Source organism: Symphalangus syndactylus, chromosome 14 (genome assembly GCF_028878055.3).
Source record: "Symphalangus syndactylus isolate Jambi chromosome 14, NHGRI_mSymSyn1-v2.1_pri, whole genome shotgun sequence".
Taxonomy (NCBI): domain Eukaryota; kingdom Metazoa; phylum Chordata; class Mammalia; order Primates; family Hylobatidae; genus Symphalangus; species Symphalangus syndactylus.
In genome coordinates this window covers 70,764,003-70,783,175 of record NC_072436.2, presented here as the reverse complement: position 1 = coordinate 70,783,175, position 19,173 = coordinate 70,764,003, and the positions used below count along the sequence as shown (strand labels likewise).

At 43.7% G+C, this 19,173-nt stretch overlaps 1 protein-coding gene across 12 annotated transcripts in view; it reads right to left on the bottom strand.

The window, feature by feature from the left end:
• The window catches only part of AAK1 (AP2 associated kinase 1), a 193,431-nt gene extending 174,671 nt beyond the window's left edge, over positions 1-18,760 (bottom strand). For all 12 annotated transcript variants that reach the window (XM_055243318.2, XM_055243321.2, XM_055243320.2 and 9 more), the window contains exons 1-2: positions 15,766-18,760; positions 15,075-15,465 (exon numbers count right to left, since the gene is read on the bottom strand). In XM_055243318.2, coding sequence (XP_055099293.1) covers positions 15,075-15,237 — 163 coding nt within the window. In that variant the 5' untranslated portion in view covers positions 15,238-15,465; positions 15,766-18,760. The remainder of the gene's footprint in view (positions 1-15,074; positions 15,466-15,765) is intronic.
• Positions 18,761-19,173: the final 413 nt, after the last annotated feature.

Sequence of the window (19,173 nt, the reverse complement as noted above, 5' to 3'; positions counted from 1 at the left end):
CCTTAGACACTAAAGAAGAAACTATGTTCTATGCTCAAAAAAGATGAAGAATCACTGTGACTAAAAAGCAAGTGGTTGAGGGGAAGAGAGACACAAGCTGTTGCAGGGGTTTGCAGGTCAGTGTGAGAAGTTTGGATTTTATTCCAGGTGGACTCCTCTTCCTCCACACAGTCTCATGAGATCTCACTCCATTTCAGTTTTCATTCCTATCTTGTGGTTTTATGACAACTCCCACTCAAACTTTTCTCTACAATGCAGGCCAGTCCTATGCAACAGCAACCTGAACTACATCCATACTTGGATTTCCACTGGTGCATCATTAAAAAGTCCCTAACTGAAGCTCGTCTCTTTTCCTCAAATACTATTCTTTCTTCTTTCTATTGATACCATTATCTACCCAGTCACTTAAGCCAGTAGCCCATGATCCAATCTAGCTTTCTGTCATCTGCAACATCTAATTATTAACACTGATTTTTCTAAGTTTAAGAGAAAGATATAGAAAGAAGGAAAGCAGAAAGAAAGGAATGGAATCTTTCACCTCCAGTAAGAATGATACCTCCCTGTGAGGACCATACATAGGCCAAGGTTAACAATCCACCTCAAAACTATTGTCTTGGCTGGGCGTGGTGGCTCACACCTGTAATCTTGGCACTTTGGGAGGCCGAGGTGGGAGGACTGCTTAAACCCAGAAGTTTGAGACCAGCCTGGGCAACACAGCAAGACCCTGTTTCTTTTTTTTTTTTAATGTTTTCTTATCCCACCTACATAGGTCTAACACTTCAGTCTCATCAACCCAATCTCATTCTCCCTCCCAAATAGTGTCAACAAAAACCACAGAACTTAAAAACCATGTTTGCACTAGAAGAGACCTTCAAGATCACCCAGTGATCTCCTTATTCATATAAGACAAGCTCAGAGAGGGGAAGTGATATATCCAAGATCACTGAGAAGGAGACCAGATAACCTACTTCCCTTACCTTATACAGTTGTCCATTTGTGTTCTGTGAGCTAACCCTAGAAGCAGGATTTGATGGTAGACTTGAACAACATTCTGTCATACCACCTTAAAAATCACCCCATAATTGCTGGGTGAGGAGACAGCCACTTAAGTAACCCATTTGATGTTATACTGATTCTAACACTATGATTTTAAAAGAGAAAGAAATACTTCATCTTCTGAGGAAGTCTCTATTATCTAAAATTAACTTTTTTCAAGGAAATTCTCATCACTGGTGAGCAAGCCACCTAGAGCTGAGCTTTCAAAAATGCTGTGGAGCTCACAGCAAACCACCAGGCAGAATTTGCTGTTGATCCCTCTTTTCACTCCTCCCCTCTGAAACTAGCAAGAACAGGAAGAAATATGTTTGTTCCCAGAGGTACATACAGTACTCAACTACAGGCACCCTCTCTAGACTCATTTTATAATTCAGCTGCTTAGTGCCATATTTATCAGTCTTTTAAAAACCATATCCTCTTTGATAAATATGAAAATCTCATGTCTTCTCCACACTCTAACCTCTTAAGTCTACAATGTGCCTCTTTAGAAGGTATGCAGTCAATCCCCATCCTCTTTCAGGTTCTCTCCTTTTCTGGCTGGACCTGGAGCCAATCTATGCGTTTTCAAATTATATATTCCCTTCCTATTTGTGACTTGTCCCCATGCTCACTACCCCAAATACAAGTTAAAAATCACTGTTCTAATTTACTGCAGGCCAATGCCAATCATAAACTAGAAAATGAATGTATGCTTTGCTTAAAGATGAATTTCAGTAATATCTGAGTTTTTGACACATGATCTAATCTTCTCTATCTTTACAATATAGCATTTAAATGGTTTAGAGTTCCTTTACATAGCTAAGATACACCTTATATCTCTACTTTTGAGATCAATGGTACCAGATGCCAATAATTTAATCCAATCAATAGAGATTCACATGGCTTTCTGAAAGATGTTCTACTTTGCTTTGGATTTTGTTATTTCTCAACTTTACTGAAACTCTGTAAGATTCAGTAGTTCTTATTGTAATAAGCTAGGTGAAGTCCTCAAACATAGATCTATTATACTATTGGAATAGGGATAAATAAGGGAGGTTTGTATATCTCAAACCTGTCTAGTCTCTCCTGCCTGCCCAGCGAGTTTTAATTAGTACTGACTTACTGTAATATTCATCCAGTTAATTCATTCTCCAGTACCCACTGTTGCCATGTTCAAATTTAAGAGTACTCAATTGGATACAAAATAAGCCTAAGGCAATAACTAATTATCTAACACTAGAAAGTAGATACAAACGAAATACATAGTAAAATAAAACTTTGAGGTTATGGGCCCAAAAAAGTTAATATAGCCAGCAAAAAAAAATAGGCATCCAGAGGCAGCTGTGGTGAATACCTAGGCTAGGTAAAATAAATCTTAGGTAGGACTAAGGTAGGCAGGTGGGGAAGGAGGAAATATCCCAGCTGTGGGGAACATCATGAGTAAAGAACTGGAAAGAACTAAATCCATGGTACAAGGATGATGAGGAGGGTGCAGGCCAGGCAGAAGCAGCAGACCTGCGGCATTAGCACACAAGCATTTAAATTGGATAGGCAGCGGGCACCAGGCATTCCTGGCAGGTAGAGAGGCCCATCATACTTATAACAACTTGATAGGTTAAGAAAAACTCCCTGACACACAGGTAGCTTTCAAGAGGTGAGAGTTTAAAAAAGAAAAATTAAACTACAATATTTCTCTTTCTCTTCTCCCTATTCCTCATCTGGGGGTTTGTGAATACTCTGAGTGGGGGGGGGGTGGGGGGGAGGGAGAGAGAGAGAGAGAGAGAGGGAGGGAGAGAGAGACCTCCTGTGTGTATTTCCAAAACTCCAACTTCACCAGGTTATATACATAGCGATACAAATATGGCCTGACAAAAACAAAATTCATGCACCTCAATACTAAGAGTTACCATTTACAGACTGCTAACTAACATACACCAGGCACTGTGTGAAGTGCTTTGCATACATCATTTAATTCTTACAACAACCCATGCTTTTGCATTTTACAAATCTACATTTTATAGATGAGAAGGCTAGATCTTAGTTAACTTTTCCTAACATCACAGGGACATGTCCAGGATTCCAGCCAAGGGCTATTTACCTTCAATTCTCATGTTTTTAAACCATCACACACAGTACTAACCCTGAAAGTCTTCTCCTAAGGAGAACATCATAGCACTCCCTTTATTCCAGGAGGGAAGGGGAGGAAAGACAGTATTGCATATCAGGTTTTCCATAATCATTACTGAGTTACACGTGGTCAAGCCAAGATTTTTCTCTACAGCCAAAAACCCCAATGAAATTATTTCTTCCAGTGCTGCCCCCTTCCCCTCCAACACCAAGATTCCAAGGCTTCTAAAAACAGCAAAGGACAAAGGCCTGTGGAACAGGGTTGGGCTATCCCAGGGGAGATTAAACAAGTCTAACAAACCTGTAAAATAACCAGCACTTCCTGAATCAATCAGATTCACTGACCAGAGAAAATGAACCAAGGTACTAGCAGGAGACCTGCCATCTCAGTAAATGCTGCTCAGGCCCCAGTCCTCCAGGAAGGACCCAACCAACGATGCCTTAGTTCCATGCCTTCTTCCTGTCCCCATAGGTAATAAAGTCATCACTTTGTTCTCAAATTCATGCTGAGTACCAAAGGACAATAATCTTTCTCTTACCCTAAAGGTCCCAGTACAATAGCTGTGTCTTTGAAAACATGCAGCAAACAAATTATGTGGCATTATGTTGCTTTCTACAGGATTCAAGTCCTAGATGATAGGCATCATTATTTAAGATCATTATAACGACAAATGATAATCTAGCATAAATGCTATGCTTAGCCTTCTATAATAATAATAGAGAGATGCCATGAGCTCTTTGGTCCAATAATCTCTGTTTTTCAGACAAAAATAACAAAGCTTCAACTGGCACTGCCATTCCTTGTCTGCCAAGGTTAACACAGAGCCCAAGGAGAAAACTGACCAGCTCAAACTGATTCACCCACAGCAGACCTCAAACGAAACTTCACATTTCAGGAACTTGTCCTCTGCCAAGGTGGGAGTCTCCTCCAAAAGGAATCCTCTTTCCTAACAATTACTTGTGACTCAACTGAAGTGGGATTGTTTTAAGGGTGCAGTGGCTCACACCTATAATTCCAGCACTTTGGGACGCTGAGGCAGGTGGATTGCTTGGGCCCAGGGGTTCAAGACCAGCCTGGGCAACATGGCAAAACTCCGCCTCTACAAAAAATACAAAGATTAGCCAGGTGTGGTGGTACGCACCTGTGGTCCCAGCTATTCAGGAAGCTGAGGTGGGAGGATCGCTTGAGCCCGGGAGGCGGAGGTTGCAGGGAGCTGAGATTACCCCACTGGGTGACAAAGTGAGACCCTGTCTCAAAAATAAATAAAATATACATAATAGGCTAAATAATAAAGATAATAGATCAATAATAATAAAAGCAATAAAGGAAGGAGAAAGGAGGTATAAAATGCTACAGCCAGTATCACCTTACAAGCTAATAGTTCATCATTCCTGAGTGATTAAATTCATAGCAGATGAAAAGGCTTTTTTGCTTTGGGTATAAACACAGAACATCTGAATTATTTATGTAGGCCATTTTCTTCCTCAAAAAAGACCAAAAATATTGCAATACTTGCTTCAACTTTACCAACAGAAGACCAAAACATATACAAACATGCTGAACTAGACATGTTCTCTAAAACAGGCAATTTTGCCCCCCAGGTGACATTTAGCAATGTCGAGACATTTTTCATTGCCACAGTAGGCTGTGTATGTATTATATAATTCTGGCATCTAGTGGGTAGAGGCCAAGGATACTGCTAAAGATCCCAGAGTGCACAAGACAGCCCTCCACAACAAACAGTCACCCAGACCAAAATATTAGTAGTGCCAAGGTAGCACAAATGACTGTTGACCAATGTGGGAAGAGACAGGAATTGGGAGTTGCTCAGAAGGGTCTAATTGGTGGTGTGACTTTAGGCAAATCACCTAATTTTTAAATTTGTTTTCTTAGAATCAATGAACTAGTGCCGGGCACGATGGCTGGCACCTGTAATCCCAACACTTTGGGAGACTGAGGCAGGCAGATCACGAGGTCAGGAGATCGAGACCATCCTGGCTAACACAGTGAAAGCCCGTCTCTACTAAAAATACAAAAAAAAAAAAAAAAATTAGCTGGGCATGGTGGCAGGCGCCTGTAGTCCCAGCTACTCAGCCAACAGGCAGGAGAATGGCATGAACCCGGGAGGTGGAGCTTGCAGTGAGCCAAGATCGCGCCACTGCACTCCAGCCTGGGCAACAGAGCGAGACTCTGTTTCTAAAAAAAAAAAAAAAAAAAAAGAAAAAAAGAGGCCCCAAGAAAAAAGAGAAAGAAAAAAGGCAAAAAGAGGTCCCAGAAAGCAGCAGTCCCTTCCATTGCTGACATCAAGAAGTCAGCAGTGCTGGGCATGGTGGCTCACGCCTGTAATCCCAGCACTTTGGGAGGCCAAGGCAGGTGGATCATGAGGTCAGGAGATCGAGACCATCCTGGTCAACATGGTGAAACCCCATCTCTACTAAAAACACAAAAATTAGCTGGGCATGGTGGCACGTGCCTATAGTACCAGCTACTCGGGAGACAGGCAGGAGAATCTCTTGAACCCGGGGGGCAGAGGTTGCAGTGAGCCAAGATCGCACCACTGCACTCCAGCCTGGTAACAGAACGAGATGCTGTCTCAAAAAAAAAAAGATATCAGTAGTCTGCAGCCCAGAAGAGGGCCCTGACTAGAACCTGACCATCCTGGTACTCTTATCTTGGACTTCATAGCCTCCAGAACTGTGGGAAATAAATTTCTATTGTTTATAGGTTACCTAGTTTCTGATATTTTGTTACAGCAGCCCAGAGAAACTAAGCCAGTGAGCAACCCTCAAATGCTACGGAAGCATTATCTAACTTGAAAAGCTCATAGGGAGATTCAGCAGGGAAGGGTTGGTTATTAAAGGTCAACAATGTTATGAGAGGGCCGGGTACAGTGGCTCACGCCTGTAATCCCACCACTTTGGGGGGCTGAGGCAGGCGGATCACTTGAGGTCAGCAGTTCAAGACCAGCCTGGCTAACATGGTGAAACCCTGTCTCTACTAAAAATACAAAAATTAGCTGGGTGTGGTGGCACATGCCTGTAGTTCCAGCTACTCAAGAGGCTGAGGCAGGAGAATTGCTTAAACCTGAGGGGCAGAGGTTGCAGTGAGCCAAGATTGCGCCACTGCACTCTAGCCTGGGCGACAGCAAGACTCTGTCTGAAAAATATATATATAAAAAGAATGTTATGAGAAAAGATACTGATGATCCTTCATACAAGGAAGAATTTTAAGGAAGAATCCTATACTTGTAGCTAGGAGCCTTGGATTCAAGTTCATTCACTGCTACTTCTTGCCAATATGACTTTGAAGAAGTCATTCAACCAATGTCAGCCACTGCTTCCTCATCTGTACAGCTAGAGTAATAACCATGCTTTCTACCTCTGCAGGGATGACACAATCACGAAATGAGAGGATGTAGATATAAGGCTATTTCGCATAAGAGCAGCTTGTCCTGCCAGTGAAGGAGGCAGCAAGGTTTTACTAAGCATCTCATATGTTCTCTGTCTGAGATGCTATGGCAAGCAGAGAAGTAATGGAAGACTCGGCTCCTGCCCTGCTAGTTGGCATAATATGACCAACACACAAGAAACAAGTGAAACCCACAAGGCAATTACATATCCCTTGCAGTGATGGGGTCTGTGGTGTAGTCTCTAAGCTCTGGGTTTGAGGGAAGGAGATCACAGAGGACTGCAATGGTTATGAAAGATTTCGTGAAGACAGACTATTCTTAACTGAGTCTTTTCTCTGTAACCTCACCTTCATGGAACCTTGTTGCATCTAGTTCACCATCTTTACCTATGTTCTAGTCTTCTCTTAGTAAAGTTAAAGTAAGTATTGCAATATTTTTGGTTTTTGAGGAACAAACAATGGTACAGAACCACTGCTCTAGACCACAATGGTCTCAAAACATAGTGTTCGAGATGATAATGCACTGGGGTAGACAAAGAAAATAAAAGATCCTCTATTTTTATTTATTTTCATTTTAAAAAGTAAGATTTTCCAAGTAAAAAGGCAACCCACAGAATGTGAGAAAATATCTGCAAATCATATATCTGATAAGGAATTGATGCCCAGAATATACAGAGAACTCCTAAAATAACAACCCAACTCAAAAATGGGCAAAGGACTTAAATAGACATTTTCCAAAGAAGATATACAAATGGCTAATAAACACATAACAAGATGCTTGACATCACAAATTACTAGGGAAATACAAATCAAAAGTATAAGAAGATACCACCTCACATCCATTAGGATAGCTACTGTCACAAAACAGAAAACAAGTGTCAGTAAGAATGAGGAATAACTGGAACCCTTGTGCACTGTTGATGGGAATGAAAAATGGGTACAGCCGCTGTGGAAAACAATATGGCAATTCCTGAAAAAATTAAAAATAGGATTACCATATGATCTAGCAATTGCATTTCTGAGTATATACCCTAAAGAATTGGATGCAGGGTCTTGAAGAGATATTTGTACACCCATGTTCATAACTGTAGCAACATTATTCACAATAGCTAACAGGTGGAAGCAACCCAGTGTCCACTGATGGATGATACATGTGGCATATATATACAATGGCATATTCCTGAACCTTAAACAGGAAGGAAATTCTGACACATGGTACAAAACAAATGAAACTTGAGGACATTATGCTAAGTGAAATAAGCCAGTGACAAAAGGCCGAATACAGTAATATTCCACTTAGATGAGGAACTGGACGTAGTAAAAATCATAGAGACAGTAAGTGGAGTGCTGGTTGCCAGAGGCTAGAGAGAGATGCGAATGAGAGCTGTCGTTTAATAGGTACAACTGCAGTTTTACAAGATGAAAAGAGTTATGGGAATGGATGGTGGTGATGGTTGCACATTATGAATATATTTAACACCTAGACATACATTTAAAGATGATTAAGATAGTAAATTTTAGGTTATGTGTATTTTACATTTAAACATTCAGAAAAAATAAGATTTTGTCCTTGTTAATATATAACATATGGCCCAACACTAGCACTCCCATTCAGTCCATGTTCAGTCACATGTCTACTATTGAGGGCTGATGGGGTGACATCTTTATAGCACACTGAGATATACTATAGTTCATGTGTGCTTGGTTAAATGGATTGACTGATTACATTGTTTTAAATTAATTAATCCTCACAAAACAAACTAGAGGCTTAAAAAGATTTCTACTAAAAAAAAAACTCTGGATTAAAGATAATACAATCAAAAATGAACAAGAGAATGGCAGAGCTGTCATATCTACTCCTGGCATACACTTCATGCATAGTCACACTGCAATGTAGACACAATCACAATTGAATAAGTTAACCAAAATCTTGTTGAGATTATTTAAAATATAGATTTGCATCCACTATCATTTATGATGAACTTCATCCTAAGTATATGATGTGACTTCAGATACTAGCTAATGATAGCAGGACATGAATATAACTTACAAATAAACAAGCACACATACATGAAGATATGGCATGTTTTTTAACTAGAGCACTATTCTATCCAAAAAGTTTAGAGACTATTGCTCTAGACCAAACTGCCAGAACTTGTGATGATGAAATATATCTCACCTGTGCTGTCTAAAACTGTAAGCACTAGCCACATGTGACTATTAAGCAATTGAAATGTGGCTAGTGCATCTGATGAACTGCTATTTTAGATAATTTATTTTTTTCTTCTTTTTTTTTTTTTTTTTTTTTTTGAGATGGAGACTCAGTCTGTCACCCAGGCTGGAGTACAGTGGCAGGATCAGGATCTCGGCTCGCTGCAACCTCTGCCTCCCGGATTCAAGCGATTCTCCTGCCTTAGCCTCCCTAGTAGCTGGAATTACAGGCGCCCACCACCACGCCCGGCTGATTTTTGTGTGTTTAGTAGAGACAAGGTTTCTACTAAAAACCTAGTCTAGTTGGCCAGGCTAGTCTCGAACTCCTGACCTCAGGTGATCCACCTGCCTGGTTCCTCCCAAAGTGTTGGGATTACAGGCATGAGCCACTGCACCCGGCCTATTTTAGATAATTTAAATAGCCATATGTGGTTCGTGGGCTACTTTATTGAACAGCACAGCCCTGGGCCACTAGTAGCTTATCGCTATCTCAAAACATACAGCTCCCCAGTAAGCAGTTATTTTTCTGCTTTTATGTCTTTAGCCATGTTATTCTCTCTGCCTAGAATGTTCTTCTACCTTGTCCATCTAGCAATAAGTTCTCATTTTTGAAGACACACCTCAAATGTCACCTTTCTTTAGCTTTCCCTGACTACTCCCCAACCCACAAAATTGTTGCCTTGGGTCTGTTCCGCAGCCCTTTTACATGACTCCAGCGCAGCACCTGCAGCTATTTGCTCACATATCTGAAATCCTATGACTGTGAAGTCCTCAAGGCACAGCCATGTCTCATTTATCTCTGCATGATGCCTGGCACATAGTGAATGCTCAGTAACATTTACTGAATAAGGCAGTGAATGAACTGACAAACCTTGATCTCCCAATTCATAATGCAGTGTTCTTTCCACCACACCAAAATATGGCTCCATAAAATAGACCGGAGGCGAGTCTCTGCTAGCTCACAGTGCTAGATGCTACTTTAATAGACAATACGTTTCTATTATTATCATTTTTTTCTCTTTCAGATGCGGATGTCACAGTTACCTGGTAAGTAGGCTCAGAAGGCATGCATCCTTCAAAGGGTGCAAGATGAAGGTGGTACTAGTCCCCTTTCCAAAGCATCAACATTCAAATATTGCAAGTTAAAATGACGGCTCTGATGCAGTAATATTTTTTGTGTGTTTCGTTAATATTTATCAAACTTTTCTTGTATACTCTACATGGCGTTTTAGCTATCAGGGTGCAAGTGTATGTCTCCCCTCATACCCTCCCACTCAAAAGTCACGTGAAACTGCTGCTCTCTCTTCATCATTATTTCTTATTAAATGAGCTTTACTTTGTTAGAAAGACTGAAAGAAAGAGTTTGACCATGGCAATTGCTTATTCTGGACTTCATTTCTGAATTCTAGATTTGGCTATATTTAGCAAAGCTACAACCGTCATCATGCCCAAAGCCAGGAAGAAGACACCATTCACAAACCACCCCCTGAAAATCTGCAGTTGTCTCTAAAAAACCAGACTTCCCAGCAGGCAAAGACATCTGAAGTGGGAGGGATCAAATTGGTGTTTGCGTCAAGAGAAGATCTCAGGTGCTTATAACTAAATCTCTCTGCCTGGCACTCAAGGTTCTCCATAAAATTAGTCCTTCCTTTTCTCTCCAATGTACCTTCTGCTCTGGTCAAACATCTTCAATATCTCCCCTGTTCATACCTTTCGGTAACACTGGTCATTTCCCTTCCCTGCCTGCTTCTGCTTAAGCTTCTAGCCTCTTATCAAACGTTCTGGGACCACTCTTTCCCCAGACACATGCTGCTCCCTTTCCCCACAATTGGCACGGGGCTGAGGCACAGGAGGGGAGCCATGCATTCTTGGTACCTATTCATCAGTCATTCAAAAGGCCCAGGGCCACTGAAGAAAGTGAGCAGCAAGCACCTCCAGGGAGCAACGCAAAGAATTTCATTCTACCACTCCGTGTCCTCTGTCCTTCTTTCCTTGATTCTGGGGAGGGAATGTGTACTGACGAAAATGGTAACACTAAACTAGTCAGTATTCTCAAAATTTATCATGCTGTTTCACCACTTTGCCTATGCTATTCTCTCAGCCTGAGAAGCCCTGGGTAACCCCCATCTGGAACATCTGCTGGGCAATTTCTATTCCTGTTTAAACTTCATGTCACCTACGAACTCTCACCCCCAGGCTCTTTATCATACCATCTTTTACCATCTAAGGTATGTATGTCAAAGGCCACGCTTAAGTGCTGGACACTTATCTCAGGTGTTGAGCTCTGTTAAGAGTCAGGCCTGTGTCTCATCCATCTTAGGATCTCTGGAACCTAATACAGTACCTGCCACAAAGAGGCATGTACGTGTATCATATTGATACCACCAACACATTAGAATTATGTGCCTTTAATGGAGTTTTTGGTGATTTCACACACATTTTTAAGCCTTCCTAGTTTGCTCTGTAGGTAGGAGAAATTATCAAAGTTTACTGATGTGGACATTTGGTACTTCTCATCAGCCTTGGACCTGGATTCCTTGAATATAAATTAGAAAGCTGCTCTGAGGAGCCATCTAGTCCACCTTATAGTTCCGGAATGTTGTCTTCAACACAGTAATAAATAAATAAACATTTATTGCTTAAAGCTTAGATATAAGTCCTCGTATAGCTAAGGAAGTATGATAAAAGCACAGCTTCTCAATCCTTCTTTGAACATTGCTCCAATTTTCCCATTGAGCTCCTTCTGGAAGCTTAAACCAAATCTTCCCTTGATATCATATGCCCATTAACTTAGACATGATTTAGCTTCTCATCATGGCATCTTTGCTGAGAAAGCTAGAAAGAAAATATTCTCCCTGGCACCCAGCCTAGAAATAGCCATATTCTTCTAAACCCATAATTTAAAGCCTTCACTTCCCCCAAACAGCCCCTGCTGGACTAGTTAGTGAAACCAGGCCAGGAAGGCTGATGCTACCAGGGGAGGTATGGCAGTGCGACATCTTTTTGTCTTACCCAGCACCTGCTCCTTGGGGTTCTTGCAATTCCTCACGAAAAAGCACAGACCAATACCCACGCTAGAGAAAAAAGAGATCATCAGTGGAATGTGGTGGTAATCTGGTCTGTGTTTTGAAGCCTCTCACACCACTCCTCCCTAAACTGCCTGGCCACTGCTCTGGGCACGCAGAGTACAACTCCCGTGGTCCTTAAACAACTCTGGCTGGAACTGTAGGTAAGTCAGCACTTGGGGACTCACAGAGAAGAGAGTCCAGGGAAGGAGCATGGCTACCCAAAACGTCTGTTAAGCCTTTAAAGAGCTGGTGAGGACTCTGCAAAGAACATCTGGCTCTGTCCCCTAACAATGGGGGAAAGGAATTGCTTCAGATTGCTGCAGCTCAACTAGCTTTCACATTGCTCCTACTCCCCTTTCACACACACACACACACACACACACACACACTCTCTCTCTCTCTCTCTCTCTCTCTCTCTCTCCCCCCACATATATACATATGATGTATAACGTTGCTGGTAAGTAATGGCTCCCATTTATTGAACACCTGAAAATGTTAATTATATATATTGCCTCATTTAATCTTCATGACCAGCCCATTAAGCAGTGGTTCTCAAACTTGACCTTGCATCAGAATCTCTCCAGGAACTTATTAAGCCCCACACCCACAGCCTACGTAGTGAGGCCTGAGAATCTCCATTTCCAACAAGCTCGCAGGTGGTAAGTAAGCCCCACTTTGAGAACCACTGCCACAGGGAAACAGAGATTCAATAGTGGTTTGGAATGTCTTGCCTACAGTTCCACAGCTAGTAAAGAACAGATCCAGAATTTGAACCTAGATCTGTCTGACTCTATAGACAGTGCTGGTAACCATGCTACTGTATGTGTGAATGTATGCCCCATCTTCCCAAATTCATTGGCAGATCCTTAAAGGCAGATGTCAATCACACTTAGACCTCCCTCATCCATCTCAGAACTTCATAGGGTCTTTGGACTTGGTAGGTGCTACATAAATACTTTGTATACTGGCTCCTACATATCTACATACTTCTAAGAGCCACAAATTCAAACTCAACTTAAGCCAAAGAACACAAAAAGGGCGCATAGCCAGACCCAGTTTTACGTGACATTCTCTCTTGCTACTCTGTCTTTGCCCATGGTGCCACCACACTAACTCCTACTCACTCTTCAGTCACTTCCTTCAGAAAATGATCTTGGGCTCCCTAAAATTGGGGGCCACTGCATCCTAAGTTTATCTCTATGATGGCATTTATCAATCCACTATAACTGGCTATTTTCCATCTCTTAAAGCAGTTGGTAAAGGCGAGCATCTAGTTTAACAGCATACCCCCAGAGCCTGGCACAGCACCTGGCACTTGACAAGCAACTCCATAAACTGTTGAATGAATAAATGCAGAGCTGCAAGTCCTAAATTCCGCGTAAAAATATCACAATACATGATGCGCAGTTCTCAAAGATGAATCCCAGAGAAGAGGAAGGCAGCCTAGGTAACAAAGACCAATTTTGCTTTTTCTCTTCCCTATCACTCTTCTCACACTTGGAGAACATGCACCGCTTAGGGCAGTATCATCCGTGATGAGACAACATCCTAGCTGAACAAAATGCTCGTGGGCTATAAGGTCAGCAGAGGCCATTCACAGGGGAAGAAAGTGTTCTGTGCCTCTTCGTTTCTCCTGATTTCTCTCTGACACACTCTCCTTTTCACCGTTTCTCCACCCCACTGCAGTTAAGGGCTTTGGCACAGGGATGAAAGAGACAGATCAGACTTAAGGGTGCGGATCTGGCAGCGGGCACAGAAGCATCTCTCAGCCTGCACCAAAGTCCACAGGAAAGATCCAAGGGGACAGTGACTCAGGCCCCGGATAAAGCGCAGCTAGAACAGTACTGAGATTGGAAGAGCAATAATTTCACACAGACATTAACTGTCAGAGATCTTTTTTAAAAAATCGTGTTTTTAAAGTACAGGCTTCAACTCTATTCCCAGAAAACTGGGCCCTGCTGAATCCAGTGCTTACACAAGCTGAGAGCCAAACCCAGCTTCTTCCTCTTCCAAACCCACCCACCAGCCCGCAACACCCACCATGGTAAGCATTTCCCAGGCCCAGGTCAGGACCCTTGCTTCAACTTTAGCTTGCAAAAGGCCCCTTTTTAAAGAGGCCTCTTAGCTTTCTCTCTTCCCTCACTAATAAAACTGTTCCTTACCACCACCATGTTGCAATAAAAGAAACCTCTCCCTTCTTCCAACCCCTCTCGGTCTATAACACAACCTACAGCAGGTCGGCCCCATCCAATTAGTCTGAATTGCTTCATGCCAAGGAAATTGCTGTTTTTATTAAAAATAAAAGCACACTAGGCAGGCGATGGGCTGTGAAAAGTATGAGTCTGGCATAATTATGAAGGTCGAGGTTAAGGTTACCAAAAGAGACATGCAAAGATTTCCCGAAAGCCTGGGGGAATAAAGATGTATATCTACGTGAGTATAGACACACAGATGAAACACAGAGGGAATTTACGCAGCAGATCTAAATAACATCCTCTCTGATAGCGAAAAAACAAAATCAGAGCCACTCTCAAGTAATTTTTCTTTTGATTAAAAAAACAAAAACCAAAACCTAAAGCGAGAAGGAAGAGGGGCCTACTAGACTGAGTTCAAAATAACCACATTTGTTTTATGTAATTTCTGTTATCTTTGCTATATCCTGGGGACCTGATTACAGTTGGGTCAGGAAACAAACCTACTAGTGAAATCCACCAAGAGCCTTGGCCCTTGGAAAAACACGTTCACGTTCTCCGAAAATCCTCTCTTCCTTCCAATGCCTGCTCATGGAAGTGGGAAAGTTGGGTAGAAGAAGGAGAAACCCCTCTCTTCTTAAAAGTGCCCCCATCCCCACCCTTCAGCCCTCACATCAAAATTTTAAGTTTTAGGAGGATGACAAGCCCATCACCCTGCCTTTGGTAAAGCTTTACACTTTCACACATACGTTTTCTTGTGTGATCCTCAAAATTTGGCTTCTCAATATTAAAAAAATAAAAATAAAAGGCCACTAACGTAAACAATTTTGGCAACCTCCCCACACCCCCGTAAGCCCAGTCACTTTCAAATCTCAATTTTAAATCTCTCAAGGACAATGACTCACAGGGCAAGTGAAGGGGGAAGGGAGGGTCAACTGGTCAAAGCCCATTCATACATGCAACAACTAGAAACCACAGTATTGCCGCATCAGCACAAGATTTTAATTTACGGCGCATTGAGCCCCACCGTACCTTCTGCCAACACCTCGTCCACTGTGACCTGCTGTCGCCCGATGCCAAAGACTCTTCCGATGTAGCCACTGCCCAGGCCCGAGGTGCTGCCCCCTCCTCCGCTGGAGCCGGAGCCCAGGCCAGAGCCGCCCTGCTCTCTCCGGGAGTCGAAAAACTTCTTCATCTTGCGAATAGGGAGCAGCAAAGCAAAATACCGATGGTTTCTAGATTGCTTTTTTTTTTTTTTTTTAAGAAAAGAGATCCAAGGATTTCTTCTCGGATTTCACCTCGGAGAGGAGCCACCCGAATCCGGCCGTGGGGGTGGGGGCTGAGGGAGGATGCCTATAGGAATATGCGTGTCAATCGCGCGGCGGGTCCCCTCCTCCAGAAAGCGATTCGTGTAAGTTTAAACCTGTGATGACAGAGGAAGAAAGAGAGGATGAATCAGTAACACACTTAAAAATTCAACCGCTGAGTCCTAGCGGGAGCAAAAGCCATCATCCTGGGGAAACGCTTCATGTATTTTCCTGGAGAGAAAAACCCTGGGGCTGAAAACGCGACCCCGGCCCCAGAACCCGGGACCCCCGAGCCGGGAGCTCGGAGAAAGGAGGGATCCGAGCTGCTCGGGCAGCGCCGACCCTCCCGGGCACTGCCTCCCTCTCCTCCCTGGTCTCCCCGCCGCCCCTCGAGGCGGCATCCTGGCAGCACCCACTTGAGACGGCTCGGCAGCCGGCGCCCTGCTACCAGCCCCGCGACATTGTCACGGCCGCCGGGCCGGCCTGCGACGCAGAGAGGAGGCGGCGCTGCAGCGAGAGCCGGGGCCGCGCTCGGCTCCCGCCAGCTGATCCCGGGAGCGCCGGGCGGAGACTGACCCGCCGCCCCTCCCCCGCGCGCGCTCCCGCCCGGCTCCATCCACCCAACCAGGAAGTGAACCGCCGCCGGAAGTGCCCCAAGGGGCGGCGCGGCAAGGGACCGGGGCTTCTCCTGCAACCGCCGCTCAGTCGCCAGGGATGGGAAGGAGTCGACCGCGAGAAAAGGACCGGGGGAAGAGGGTCTCAGTGCAGACAGAGTTCTGGAAAAGACTGTTGATATCACCCGAGCCGCAGGGCAAGCTGGGAAAGGTAGTGCGGCGCAGTCCGGCTGCTGGACTACAAATCCCAGCATGCTCCTGGAGGAGCGGGCGAGGCGGCAGCCGTGGCTTCCACGGCCTCGACGGAGATTTGTGGGGTGGCGCGTTTGTGGGGACTCGGCAATTTAAACACATCCCGTGAAGAAACTGCCAACGACTAAGTTCCCCCCTGCCGTATATTCCACCCTTCTGGAGCCATCTTATTTGCGGCCTGGCCTCCTGGCACAAGGGATTCTGGTTGTGGTTTCCGAACGGATCGAGACTGACACCTGAAGGACGCGGCTTAACCGCTTAGCCCCTAGCGGGTCCTGTGGGTTTCCCGACGTTTCCTGGGCTGAAATGGAAGCGAGAAGTGATCGGGAACATTGTGCTGGCAGTTGGATCCGGCTGCACCGAGCTCCAGCCTTAAAATAAGTAAAACCAATGCCCTTCCGCCCCTAACCCCAAAAGCTGCTTTTGCATCTAGATGTTATTGAGAGCCGGCTCTGCGGTCAGCTCTGAGCTAGGCGCTGTGAGAACGCTCAGTAAGACAGTGTCTCGTCTGGAAATGTACAGGCGAGATTCAAACCGAGAAACTGCCAAAGGTTGTGTGCAGGGCAGATCCTAGGATACCAGAGACCCAGCCCGTTGGCTTGACCTCAAAACTCGGGGGCTTTTCAGCCCATGCTGTCCCTTAATTCTTCCTCCTTTGCTGACGCTGTGGGTGCGCATCAAAGCCTAAACTTCACTAGCTCCCTTGCACACAAGAACACTAACCCTAACCTGACCAGTTATTTATTTTTCACTTCAAGATCCTTCCATTGATACTTGTTTCCCTGATACCGTCCAAGTGCTGAGGGCAGGGATGGACTGTGTCGTTTGCATCTGCCAAATGCAGAAAATTTGGAAGGCCAGTTGGTACACTTTTCCCACCCTAGATTTCATAATGGATGATGCTGAAGAGTGGCAAGTTCCTGCCAAAAACAAACAAACAAGAAAACCTACCATGATTTATTAATATTATTTTTCTAACCCCTGGATATGGGTTATTGTTCATCTCCGCCCGCTTTCCCCACTCCCTAGTGCTTGTCTCAGAATTTTTTTTCAGCGGGTATTTGAGTGGAGAAGGGTGTCCCAGGGAAAAAAATGGTTCTTGCTTTCTCTAATCTGAATATTGAGCTGAGCTGTGACTGGGCTAACAGTAGTGTTTGTTGTTGCTGCTGCTGCTGCTGCTGCTGTTGCAGCTTGTTTCAAGTAGTGCCATTGTAATTAAACTCCGTGAAGAGATAGCATCTTTTCTTCCGGAGAGAGTCAGTGTTGTCACCTCAGTTCACAAATTCATGTAGCCACCTCCAGGGTGAAATGCAGCCCCTATTCCCTCAAACTAAGCCCACGAAGGCATGTTCTCTGCACTTTCCTTAAAAGGCCAGATTTTTTTCTGAGGAAGTTTGAAACAGATCTTAAAATAGATGAGAAAGCTCATTTGGAATTAGACTCATTGACCCCCATTTTTCTCAGCACTTATTTGTCTTGACTGACTTTTTTAAAGAAGCTGTGCTAGGTCCTAAAATCAATCTGATGCTATCTCAGTTTTTACCTTTCTAGACTTCCCTAGTACCAGACTAGTCCAAGCTTACACAAATCTCTTTTTTTTTTTTTTTGAGACGGAGTCTCGCTCTGTCGTCCAGGCTGGAGTGCAGTGGCGCAATCTCGGCTCACTGCAAGCTCCGCCTCCCGGGTTCACGCAATTCTCCTGCCTCAGCTTCTCCGAGTAGCTGGGACTACAGGCGCCCACCACCACGCCCGGCTAATTTTTTTGTATTTTTAGTAGAGACGGGGTTTCACCGTGGTGTCGATCTCCCGACCTCGTGATCCGCCCGCCTCGGCCTCCCAAAGTGCTGGGATTACAAGTGTGAGCCACCGCGCCCGGCCACAAATCTCAAGTCTTACTTCAGTGATACAAAACCTCCCAATATGCTTAAGGTAGCTGACATGCATTTATTGAACACCCACGTGAATGCTCTGATCAGAAGCTGAGGGAAAAGGTTTAAAAAACAAAAAACATGACTAGATTCCTTGCCCTCCATTCCCTCACAGACTAATAGCAATTATAATGACAAATCCACAGTTTTTCTTGCTTTGCATATATTAAGTATATAATGCTCACAACCACCCTATGAAGTAAAGTACCATTATTATACTCATTTTATAGGTGGGTAAGTAAAGCAAAGAGATTAGTGACTTGCCCAAAGTCACACAGTAAATAGCAAAGCCAGGATTCAAACCCAAACATTTTAGCTTCAAAGCCCAGTTCTTACCTGGCTATACTAAACTGTCTACTTAGAGAGAGCAAACATTAACTGATTAAAAGACTTGTGAATAGTTAGAAACCTACGCACAGGCAGCATAGGACCAGGAGACAGGAAACCTCTGCCACTTCATAGTTGGGACCCTAGACCACTTGTGTCACTGGGCTTATTATCTCAGCTATAAAACCAGAGCTCTTACAACTCTTAGTAATTTTTTAGTTCCTGAGTACAAAACAATGAACAGATCAGCCACTATAATCTCAAAACTATCACACTTACTTTCTGTGTAATTTGTCCCACCCTGCTTTGCATTCCTGTTCAACTTTTAATGTACATTGCTGTCTCAACCAAACACCTCAAAGCCAGAGAACCATCTTCTACTTATCTCCTTGGGCATCCAGTATAATAGTTTACATAGAGTGTGTTCTTAGCAGTACTTAAATGAAGTAAATAATTTACTTTAAATGTGACACAAAACAGAGCTATCTGATTAAGGTGGAAAGATTGATTTGAAGTATCCTAGATGAGTTTTGAACTAGGTGTGGAAGATGCTATGGGTAAATATTCAAACGGGGTGGGAAAAGAAAGTGCCATTTATTATTGTTACAATAGTGATCATATGACTGATGGAACAGACTCTTTGAGGCAATAAGATACCAAATTATAAACAAGACCTAAGGCTATATCAGGCGAGGGTTAAGTC